Genomic DNA, 12,734 nt, shown 5'->3' on the forward strand with positions numbered 1-12,734 from the left:
TATCATTATTTGATCCAATACCCATGTTCTTTCCATCACACCAAGACGTCACTCAATTTTGTTATCTGGTACTCTTAAGTCACCAGATCTCTAGGAGCAGTAGGCTAGTGAAATTCAAATTTTTGGCGGCTCTGTTCAAAGCTCCCAAAGACTTTACTAAACATCATGTGCAATAATCCAAATACTTATTATTCTTTTGAATATAATTTGAAATAGACAACTATAAAATATCCAAATATAAATATATAACACATAAATTATATGAAATATCAAGTTAGAACAAGAATTGAGAAAAATTATCTTAGGTAATATATTACATCTCTTAAATCTTTTTCCCTTAACACATACATAATAAAAAGGAAATTGTATCAAATTAAAAAGAAAAAGGATCAAATTATATATTAAAATTTCATCCCACCTTTAGTTATAGAGTCCTTGAGTGTTAAGACACCTATCAAACTTGGGATTCTCCCTCAGCCTGGCACTGAGAATCACATATAGTAGAAATCCAGTATATATGTACTAATCAAGATCATATAAACATTTTTTTTTTTAAAGACAGTGGGAGAAAATATTTAAAATTCATACAACCAGCGAAAGATCGGTTTCCAAGGGCACCTGGGTGGCTCAGTCAGTTAGGTGTCCAACTCCTGATCTTAGCTCAGGTCTTGATCTCAGGGTTGTGAGTTCAAGCCCCACACGGGGCTCCAAGCTGGGCATGGAGCTTACTTAAAAACACAAAAAACAAACAAAAAAAGCCAGCCATGAATGGGAAATTCACAGAAGAATAAACACTAATGGACAAGAAACAACAGAGTAAAAATGTTCAACCTCACTAGTAATAGGAAACTGCAAATAATAAGAACAATCTCATATGAATGAGGGTTGCCAAGAATATTCAAGTGTGACAGAATCAGGTGTTGGTAAAATATGAGAATATGAGAATTCTCATCACTCTTCACTATTCATAACCACTTTAGAAAGGAATCTGACAGTGTTTGGTAAAATTGACTACCCTACACCAAACAATTCCATTTTCTGGAGGAAACTTAGCACATGTATGCCTACAGTACAGAGAGTACTATTTGTAATGGCAAAAAAATTAGAAATGACATATCTATACATAGAACAAAGGACAATTCAACTATGGTATATTCTTATTTAATTTTGTATAACAGTCCCAACGAGTAAGTATTTAAGCATCAATATGAATAAATGTCTAAAATTCTGATGAATTGAAAAACTCAAAATGCAGAATGAGATATGTATAGAATGACAGCTTTACTAAAGTTTAAAAACCACACAAAAATCTACCATAAGCATAACAAATTCAATGTGTAGTAAAAACATGAAAATATGGATAGACTGAAACATCTCAACCTCAACCTTCCCACCAGTAGCTGTCTTCTAGTGGGAAGGGGGAAAATGGGGATAAGGAAAGGGAACAAAGGGACTTCAACTACATTGAAGTTGAACATTCTAGAACATTCTGTCTGAAAAGATTTGAAGCAAACAAGGTAAATGGAGATTTATTAAACTTAGGCAGCAGGTTCATGATGTTTGCTATATTGTTGTTCTGTGTTCTTCTACAGTTTTCGTTAAGCCAACAGCATAACTATTGAGTATTGAATTGTACCTAACAAAGGTAGTGAGGACACTTAATAATATCCTTCAGTGTTTGATGCCAAAGTCTCTATGATACTAGACAGAAATATTTGGAAGTAGAGTCAGTTCTCTGGCAGACCAACAATTTTTTTAAAAAAGGAGACTAGGCTCACTCAAGGATAAGCTTTCATAATATATACTATTTTTCTATAGCAAAATAAGTGAATACACTTTAAACTTGAAATAACTCCTGAGTTATAAGGCAAATCTAGAGTAATTATGAAAATTGGACATACAAAAGTGACACACAAATATATAAGAAAATCATTTTCTTTCAGAGAAGTCAGACATTTAAGTAATCTAGAAAACATATTGTATATCAACTGTGCACATGAGATCTAAACTACTTACATGAAAAACTAGGTAAGCAATTAATAAAGCATAGTGGACAGAACTGCAGAGACCACATCTGAATTTTTCAAAAGTAAAAAGTAGTTTTTTGGGGACGCCTGGGTGGCTCAGTTGGTTAAGCCACTGCCTTCAGCTCAAATTATGATCCTGGCATCCTGGGATCAAGTCCCACATCAGGCTCCTTGCTTAGCGGGGAGCCTGCTTCTCTGCCTCTGCCTGCCACTCTGCCTGCTTGTGCTCACTCTCTCTGACAAACAAATAAAAAAATCTTTTAAAAAAAATCAGTTTTTTGGAAGTTACAGTATTTATCTAAAGATGAAGGGGCACCTGAGAGGCTCAGTGGGTTAAGAGGCTAACTCTTGATTTCGGCTCAGGATGTGCCCTCAGGGTCCTGGAATTGAGCCCCATGTGAGGGTCTGAGCTCAACGGGGAGTCTGCTTCAGATTCTTGCCTTCTGCCCTTTCCCCCAACTCCCACACTAATTCTCTCTCAAATAAATAAATCTTTTTAAAAAATTAAAATGAAGAGCCTTCAGGAAATACATCCAAACTATATTCCATATTTCTCATCTTTTTTTTTTTCTTAAAGATTTTATTTCTTTGAGAGAGAGAGTGAGAGCATTAGAGGGTAGAAGGTCAGAGGGAGAAGCAGATTCCCCGTGGAGCTGGGAGCACAATATGGGACTCAATCCCGGGACTCTGGGATCATGATCTGAGCAGAAGGCAGTTGCTTAACCAACTGAGCCACCCAGGCACCCCATATTTATCATCTTTAAGTTGAAATTTTTAAAGGTGCTCAGGGTATCAAAATGATCAAAAACTCTTAAGACCATCTCTCTGTATATCTCTATATTTGGAAACTAGTTTTAACAAGTCTTAAAAATATTGATACAAAATTTTTTATTTGGAACCAAAGCATATTTCCAGTGACAATAATGTGTTTTCCACCATGGGTTCCACAAAGTAACCTAAGAATGAATTCAGGGAGCTTACTTACGTCAAACTGAATCCACGTGCATTGAGATGTTCCCATTTAACACCAAGAAAGCAAATAGCAAACATTATTCAAAACTAAAACAGACTAGCTATCTATAATGAAATCCCAGTACAGTAAATATTACTTAATGAAATAACAAATTTATTAGTTAGTTCATTCCTAAGTTGATCTGACATGCTGGAGGAGTTATTTACTCAACAGAAGCTAGGTGAATAGAAAAAACATTTTTTTTTTCTATTTGCTCTATAAGCCTGAGTGCTAGTGCCTTGGGAACCCATCCAGATGGGTTCCATATGGATCTCATCCACAGAGGTTCCTCCAATTGTTTTGTGATTTTATCTGAAAAGGTTTTTCTTCTTGATAAACATTGTGAGTCAGTTCTCAAGGTCTTCCAGGTATTAAAGTACAGAGACAATTTTACAGATTTTATCAGAGAGAAACTATGTAAAACAGGAAAAAATCAGTCATATCAGCACAAATCATCCATGAATAGGTCTATCAACTCATTGATTCCTGTTACAGGCAAGGGTTCCTTCTAATTTTCAATAAATAACATAATAAATGATCATGTTGGAGAAAAATATACTGCATAGATTTTCATTAGCAATATGTTTTGGATAAAACAATACATACAAATCTTTTTGTCATAAACAAAAATGTCATGGGACTTCGCATTTATTCCCTCATCCATTTAACCTCATTCTTTTGGCTGTCACAGAGAAAAGCTTCCCAACTCCCAGCATGCCAGCACCATAAAGAAACAGAGCAATTCAGTAAAAGAATAGAGTACTAGTCTGCCATTCATATCATGAAAGATGGACGTAAGAAAATTATTCCTAAGTCAATAAAAATAAGGGGTATTACAAGCCCTCATGGGAAGTAATTAGGATATAAACAAAAATAAATAAATAACAATAAATTAAAATTAGTTAAGCACAATCTCTGCAGATACTACTTGCCCGAGGAGATTTTGCGGAAGCATCACAGATCCAACTTAGACTTTGTAGTCCTTGAGTTCCAATGACTATACACAGGGAAGTATTAAATCTGAACCAAGTGATTAGGTAATCAACCTCTAATGAGCTCCACGTCTAGACAGTATGTAATTGTTCTAGATGCACAGGAAAGAAGCAAATTCATTACAAGATGTTAATTCTGTAGGCCCTAACATTTAGGACATTGGGGCTTGATTTCCTCCCAGAACCTTAGTTGAGCAAGGCTATTCTAAAAGGTCTTTGTTCACAAATCAATGGAAATAATTAACCATCAATGTGGTAACCAAATGATCTTTAACTACAAAGCCATCATTAGGTAGAGGAAACCCATTAAGTACAGATTTCTGAAAACTTCTGTATTATTTTATCCTGTCAGATCCTTTAATCTTCTGCTCAAAATACCACTGAGAATTAGACTGTAAAGCTTTTCCAGCCTGCCTGAAAACAGAAGCTTAAAAAAAAATTAAAAAAAAAAAAGTCATTTGAAATGTGTTATAAATTCTTGTCTATTGATTTCGCAGCACACTGGATCAGGGATAGATGACTGAGGAATTATACAAGTCCAACATAACACTCTGAAAAAAGTGACCATCTCCCAAAGACACCTGCGTATTTACCTGATATTATCATAGATATATTCCTTTTAAGTACCAATTATTTTCTCCCGTCTACATCAAATGTTATTACAAATCAAAACTCCTTCTTGTACCAGGTAAAATCCCTAGCACAAGAGCAGACTAGGAATCAAAAGGAGTATGAAATCAGCTTTCAGGAGCTCATTTCCAATTGTCTCAGGGCTCTTTGGGGCCGAGCTGATCTGGAAGCAAAGTCTACAGTGGCTTGCACTCTGAGGTAAACCTACTGGACCTTCTCCACTCCAGCTCTGCATATGTCAAAGGCACTGCCTAACCAATCCATAAATGCACTCAAATAATAAGACATACAAAATGTAGCTTCATGCTACTGAAAATATGTCCTAGCATTTATAAAACCTAGTTTTAGGTAATTTGAAATATATGTCAAATTTAGTGGTAAATTTTAAAGGTCTTTTTTTCTTCTTTCTAGAGTTCTTAAATTTGCTCTTGAACCTAAGTTGCCAAGTATCAAGTATCAGGCTGATGGGTCACAGATCCTTTCATTACCTTAACAACTATAATAATGCCCATGAGAGAACTAGCAACTTCCCAAGAGATTACCTCCAGGATTTGTAAGATACAGTGTGGAGAATGTATATATTCTCATTCTGGCGGAATATGGCTGTAACATAAAGAACAAAATTTTTAATGTGTGGTCAAAATATAAGTCTACGCTGAATGTATGTGGAAAAGATATTTAATTGTAAAATAGAAAAGTAGGCCAGAGTACAGTTTTAAGGGTAATTGCTTCTTCATACAGATAGGTAATCTAGAAGGGTTTTGGGTTAAACATTTTCATAAAGCAATAAGACATTAAAAAATAAAGCAAGAAAAAAGAGCTTGAAGTTACGTTTTACAAAAAAGAATGAACAGTACGTCAGAGTTTAATGTCCATACATTGTGGAATTCAACAATATTGTGATGAGAGCAAGTCACAGCACAGACATACAGTTTTCACAGGGAAAAGTAAAAGTTATGTTAGACATACCTAGCATCACTGTAGTATAAAAAGTTCTTGTTCTACATACAAAAGCATTTTTTTTTCCATAAGAATAATTTCCTGGGGGAAAATGAGTCCATGAAATATTTCAGAAACCCATATGCTCTGAGTATTCCAAAAACATTATCTTAAAATCCAGTGCCTTAAAGTGCTTTCATGTGGAAATCATGATGGAAGGCACAGAATACAGTTTCACGTCCCCACTATGAAATTTTCAAAAAAGCATAGATTTTTGCAGTTTGCAAATTCAAGTTAACTTGTAAGCTGCTCCTTCTAAGAACATTGTCAATCCCAATAAAACCAGCTTCTAGCTTACTTAACTTTCAATGACCTACAGAATAAAAGGATTTTTTCCCCTAGTTCACTTTCATCATCTTTGTGGGGAAAATACCTATGCAAGTGATGCGTTTTGAAATTATAAAACATGCAGAATATGTACAAACAGAAAGTTTAAAAAATATTTGCTTCATATACATGTAAATCTACTTGGGTATAGCTGAAATTGAACAAATATAAAAATTTGCTTTCTAAAAAATGTTTTCAGAGAATCTGAGACAACTTAAAGCTGTACAAAGATTTCCTGGGAGAAATCTTCTTTTCATATAGAAGTTTATACCTACAGGAGTAATTCCAGCATCAGTCCACCACATAATTTTTATATAACATTTGGTCTAATCGACAACGATCACCCTTAAAACTGTTCTGTTTCTGAGAAACTAAGGTTCATACTAAAATCAAAAAGAATTCACAAAAACAGTGGCTTATTTTGTTTTTGGATCTCTTCAACAATCTTTATAACTCATCTGGAACTGTAAAAAAACAAAAACTATTTACAGAATTTAGTTTTAAATACATTTCACAACTTCTAAAGTAGAGTTTTATGTTACAAGGATTCAGAGCGCATGGCTTAAGTCCGATCGGCAATCCGTAGTCTCCTCTGTTATCCTGGCTTCCTGCGACTGCGCCTTGTGGTGTACAGTTCAAAACTGTGTTTTCTCTTAACCAAAAGTAAATCAAACTACATGTTCGTAGTTAATTAAACAGCTTCTTTATTAGTCTGAAGACGAGTCATCGCTTCTAATTTTTGTCTGTAGGCCTCTGCTTCCTGTTCTTTCTTTAGAAGCTGCTGTCGATATTTTTGTGCTTCTCGATTTGCTTCATCCAGCTGTTTCTGAAGAGCTTCTCTCTCCTAATTGAAAAAAAAGGTTTTTTCAATGTTTGCATGAATACATGATTAACACACATAAGCACGCATCCCACAAACTGAAAAATCTGTAGGAGCTAGATGTAGCCACCTACTGATACTAATTCATTAATAATTAAAGCCCCAAATTTTGTGCTCCACACTCTAGCAGAGATTAGTTTCTGACCTCAAGAAAGCATTCCCTAATTAAAAGTGGGATTAACATAATGAGCCCAGATTGTCATACATATAAAAGTAGAGGTCCACAAAGACCAGTGAAGAGCTTTAAGAGAGAAATATAGCTCTTCACATCTCTGTGATGTTTTTATGTAAAGGTATACCAAACTATAGAAGTTAGTACTTATTGAGCACTCATTATGTAACTAAACAAGGTGATGTCCAATAACAAGACTGTAAGACAGAGATTATGCCCATTTTACAGATGACAAAAACGATGCTCAGAGATGATGTAGCCTTTCCACAGTAACACAGTTGGGTTTATGAGATTCTAATATTACTGCTTTTAATACCATCTTCCTCTCTGGTAACAAGCTAGATTCCTCATCTGTGGAATGAAGAATGTTCGTTTAGATTAATATTTCCTAAATTATCCCATTTTACAAACCAATAAAATACTAATTTCTCTATTGTGGAATTCACTAAATTAAACAAATATAAAATATATGTATTAAATTCCTCAATAAACTGAGAGCTAAACACAAATCTAGTCCAATGAAAATACCTTTTCTCCTCTTCACTCTGTCCCTACACAGTTGCCTAAGGGAAAACACTTCAAAGGCTCCTTTCTCATATCTCTATGAGATATGAGATATTTCTCATATCTCTATGAGATATCTCTATGTATGCACATGGACAAAAGTTCGACACGCACAGGCCCAAGCTCAACCTCATTACAGAGGCCTGGGACCTTTTAGGAGGATGAGGACTCAGCGTAGGAGGGCTATGAATGATCATAAGAAATGCCAGGGTTGGGGCGCCTTGGTGGCTCAGTGGGTTAAGCCTTTGCCTTCGGCTCAGGTCATGATCTCAGGATCCTGGGATCAAGCCCCACATCCGGCTCTCTGCTCAGTGGGGAGCCTGCTTCCTTCCTCCTCTCCTCTCTCTGCCTGCCTCTCTGCCTACTTGTGATCTCTGTCAAATAAATAAAATACTTTAAAAAAAAGGAAACGCCAGGGTCACACTGGACAAGACACTTGACTAGATGGAACTGAAGGTGAGGGTCAGGAGCCTACTGGGGAAAAGGACACTTTGAGGGTCTCTTCCTCTACTTCCTTGACTCCTGTCCATTGTGAACACCAAAAGATTCCCTCCGCTTCACCATTCACATGGTCTCCAAGGAGGAGCAAGTGTTAAGACTCCTTCCTTCCTTCGATTCCACTCCCTTCCCCATACTGGGAATGAAGCTAAATCCATCCTATATTTTTCCCGAGTCCACCAAATGTGGGAATGATTGATCACATAAGTAGTCTCCAAATCTTCCATTTACACAAAATGTACAAGAAACATGTGCCCTTCATCTCCAATTTAAGAAATGCCCACGCCTTACCCTGCTACCCTTTTCTTATCCTCTTCTTACCCTTTCTCCAGCCAAGATGGCAAAGTAGAAACAAGTCAGAAAAGACAACAACCAAGAGACGAGCCTCAGGTGATAATCAACACCACTATCTTGGCAGTGAACTCTGGAGAATTTACAGCACGCCGATAGAAAGAACTGGAGAAGGGGGCTGCGTCTCCAGGAGCTAGACCACCACCTCTGGCAGGAGCACTCACGGCAACACATAAGTGTTTTAAAATTTTACATGTGTTAAGAAATAAGATCCTTTGATAACGCAAGTTTTGAATTTGGTAGGAAATACGGGAATACACTCTCTAACTCTACGGCATCTCCTTGTACTAGCTCTTCATTAACATTAGAAACAGCAATAATTCACACTCAGCAAACGAAAGCAAACTGAGTGAGGTAGTCTAACAGTAAATACAGTTTATTTTCCTTATAGCATATTTTTATTTCAATTAGAGTATATCTTCCTATAAATGAAAAGATAGCTCCCTTTTGCCTACCAGGCAAATAAAAGATTCATATTACACTGCCATTTCTTGACTGTATCTGTAAAACCTGAAAGGTAAGTATATTTATCTAAGTATACTTAGTCCTCCAGACTGAAAGCACACTTAACATTATTAAAGTTTTTTTTTTTTTAAGTGTTTCCATTTTTTCCTTCTTAAGAGTATAGGTGTTTGGGGAGAGAATCTTCTTGCCATCTCACTTTTCAAAGCAAATAAAAATCTCTAAAAAGTGGAAAATATCACTTCTTATTTTACTCAGAGATCCTTTGTTGACAAATTTATTTGTTAAATGTTTACGGAACATATATTATATACAAGACATTTCCTTAAGATAAACAGTACTTTGGTTGTTTCACACGTGAATAGTCCAACAGAATGACATTTGAGGATTTATATTTAAATAGAAATACTAATCCTCTAGCTTTGACCTTTTCCAATAAAAGTACAGTAAAAAGGACTCTGACATTTGTAAATAAACACACCTTCCCCTAATAATATGTAATACTAAAATATTTTTCCTTTAACAGTCTAACACTGAAGAATTCCAAAAAAGTAAATTCTGACGATAATCATGATTTGGTAGCAACTGAGAAGATATATTTATCTTACACCACAACTCTAAACCCAAGCAATGTTAAAACAAGGCAAGGGAAGATTTGAGTTTGCTTTTTTATCTTCAAACAAAATTCTTGAATTTGGCTTCAGCTGGTAGCAATTCTCTTGAACCAGTGATATCATTTTTAATTTTCTAATATTCAAATTTATTTTTACCTTAGCTATTATAAGGCAAAACATCAGTATAGTGGTTCATGTTTTACCATACCTCTCCATAGAATTTGGAAGATAATAAAAGCAACAATGAGCACTTATTAGAAATTCTACTCCTTTACATGTGTTCTCATTTAAACTTTACAAAAATCTGATAATATAGGTGCTGTTATTTCTTCCCTGTTACTGATGGGGAAACCAAGATTTAAAAGGTTAAATATTTAAACGTGACCAAGAAAACACATCAGAAAATTACAAAACATATCCATATTCTTAACCATTAAATATTTGTTTAAAAAGAGAAAAACTGGGGGCGCCTGCGTAACTCAGTGGGCTAAAGCCTCTGCCTTCAGCTCAGGTCATGATCCCAGCATCCTGGGATCACGCCCTGCATAGGGGTCTCTGCTTGGCAGGGAGCCTGCTTCCTCTTCTCTCTCTGCCTGCTTCTCTGCCTACTTGTGATCTCTGTCAAATAAATAAATAAATAATCTTTTTAAAAAAAGAGAGAGAGAGAGAGAGAAATTGGGGCACCTGGGTGGCTCAGTCGATTACGCATCTGCCTTCAGCTTGGGTCATGATCCCAGGGTCCCAGGATTCAGTCCCACATTGGGCTCCATGCTCAGCCGGGAGTCTGCTTCTCCCTCTGACCCTCCCCCTACAACTTGTGTTTTCTGTCAAAAACAAAGTCTTTAAAAAGAGAGGAAAAACTTGGCAGAGTGTGTGAGCTATTTCTCTGTGTATAAACATCAATTTTCCAAGTGCCAGGGCCAAATACGATCCTGTTTTTATAAATAAAGTTTTACTGAAATAAGGCATGCGTACTCATTTTCAAAGTGTCAATGGCTACTTTCCCAATACAATGGCAAAAGTGAGTAGAGAAGCACAGACTGGTCAGTCCACAACACCAAAAGTATTTGCTACCTGGCCCTTTGCCTACTCCACCCTGAAGAAAAAAACTTATCTATAAGAGATAGGAGAGGGACCTGGGTAGCTCAGTCTGTTAAACATCTGCCTTTGGCTCAGGTTGTGATCCTGGAGTCCTGGGATTGGGCCCTGAGTAGGGATTCCTGCTAAGAGAGGAGTCGGCTTCTCCCTCCCTCTACTCCTCCCCCAGCTCATGCTCGCGCTCTCGCTCTCTCTCTCTCTCTGTGTCTTGCTCATGGTCTCTCTCAAATGAATAAAAACCTTAAAAAAAAAAAAAAGGGAGTACAGAAAATTTTTAACTCTGATAGATCAAAAGAATATAAAAGGAAAATAGATTGGAAAAAACTGCATCAAATCAAACACTGTAAAGTTTACAGGAAACAATTTTTAAAAGAACACTAAGAATCTCAATCCGTCACTGGTTAGAAGACACAAATATTTCGTTAAAAATAAACTTGCTAAGGAGGGCACGTATTACATGGAGCACTGGGTGTGGTGCATAAACAATGAATCTTGAAACACTTAAAAAAATAAAGCTATTTCCTGAATTCACACAAGTAAATAACAGGAAAAAATCTGTTATTCTTAATACACTAATTGTATTTCTTCCCTCCCACATTACAAAATAATTCACTGATTCCATATATAGCACACTGCTTCTAAAAATATCTGTAGTGCAGTAATATCAAGGGGGTGATATGATACATATTATTGCAAATTGGTGTCTTATTCACACCTCCCCTTTGAAAAACAAATCTATTTCATTTCCTAAATTGTTACAATGCAGATATAAAAGCTGTAGCATTTATAATACATTTTCTACAATTTAAACCAATTGTGTAGGTATTATTAATAAACCTCTCCAATGCTAGTCAGGAAACTGTAAATATAAATTCTTAACACTTGACTTATAAACACTCTCTTTGGTAGTTGTAGACACACACATGCAGAGAAAACTCAAGCATGTCAGATTCTGAATAATGAGTTAATTATTTAATTCTCATAGGGCAGAGTTCCTCAATCTCAACATGGATGTTTTTGGACCAGGTAATTTTTTTTTAAAGATTTTATTTATTTATTTGACAGAGAGACAGATTACAAGTATGCAGAGAGGCAGGCAGAGAGGCAGGCAGAGAGAGAGAGAGGTGGAAGCAGGCTCCCCGCTGAGCAGAGAGCCAGATGTGGGGCTCGATCTCAGGACCCTGGGATCATGACCTGAGCTGACGGCAGAGGCTTTAAACCACTGAGCCACCCAGGCACCCCTGGACCAGATAATTCTTAACTATGGGGGCATTGTAGGATGTTTAGCAGCAGGCCCAGCCTCTATCCCCTATAGGTCAGGGGCATGCCCCTAGTTATGACAACCCAAAATGTCTCCAGACATTGCCAAATGTCCCCTGGGATCAAAAATGCCCCAGCTGAGAATCACTGCCTGCAAGAAACTTTTTTAGTTAATGGTTAAGTTGTCACTTGGAGTAGAAAAGTCTGCCCCCAAGACAACTCCACTGGTCATCTAAGAAAGTAAGTTCAAAAGCATCACTCGATGTATTATAAGGAAATGATGACCTGGTTTGATGAAAACACTGGAGGCCTCTTTTCATTCTATATCCCCAGCCCCCTCTACCATCTAGACTCATTGTAGCTTCAAGGTCTCTCTGTAAGAGCTCTATAAAGATCATGCAATGTTGGCTTGAACATTTCTGGTGATGGAGAATGAGAGCTCCATGACCAGAAAGCTCTAATTACAAAAAACAAAACAAAACCAAGCTAAAACTCCATCTCCCTAAAGTTCTAACCTTGGTTCTAGTTAATTTATATACCTCAATTCATACTTTCCTATTATCTGTAATTATTCTCCCAGGTCTCTAAAAAGACTAAGTCAGGGAAGGGGGGGATCAGGCTGACCTTTGAGGAAAACAACACTTAAGGGTTATTAGGTAAATAAAGGTACAAGATGCGCATTCACTATTTTAAATATATACTTTGTTGAATTCAGTAAGCTTATATTTAATAAAAATTCAAGTAATTTAAAAAGATTTTATTAAACAGTTAAAGCAAAAAAAAAAATAATAATAATAAAGCAAAGTACATGACAAAATTTTTTCACCTGATGTGCCAAAAAAATCATC

At 36.3% G+C, this 12,734-nt stretch overlaps 1 protein-coding gene across 7 annotated transcripts in view; it reads right to left on the bottom strand.

The window, feature by feature from the left end:
- Positions 1 to 5,323: 5,323 nt before the first annotated feature.
- GABPB1 (GA binding protein transcription factor subunit beta 1) overlaps positions 5,324 to 12,734 on the bottom strand; it is a 67,562-nt gene continuing 60,151 nt past the window's right edge. For 6 of the 7 annotated variants that reach the window (XM_059372807.1, XM_059372806.1, XM_059372810.1 and 3 more), the window contains exon 9: positions 5,324 to 6,831. In XM_059372807.1, the coding sequence (XP_059228790.1) occupies positions 6,679 to 6,831 (153 nt within the window). In that variant the 3' untranslated portion in view covers positions 5,324 to 6,678. The remainder of the gene's footprint in view (positions 6,832 to 12,734) is intronic. The other variant, XM_059372811.1, reaches the window with a different exon arrangement.

The sequence above is a fragment of the Mustela nigripes genome, chromosome 13 (assembly GCF_022355385.1).
Source record: "Mustela nigripes isolate SB6536 chromosome 13, MUSNIG.SB6536, whole genome shotgun sequence".
Lineage (NCBI taxonomy): Eukaryota > Metazoa > Chordata > Mammalia > Carnivora > Mustelidae > Mustela > Mustela nigripes.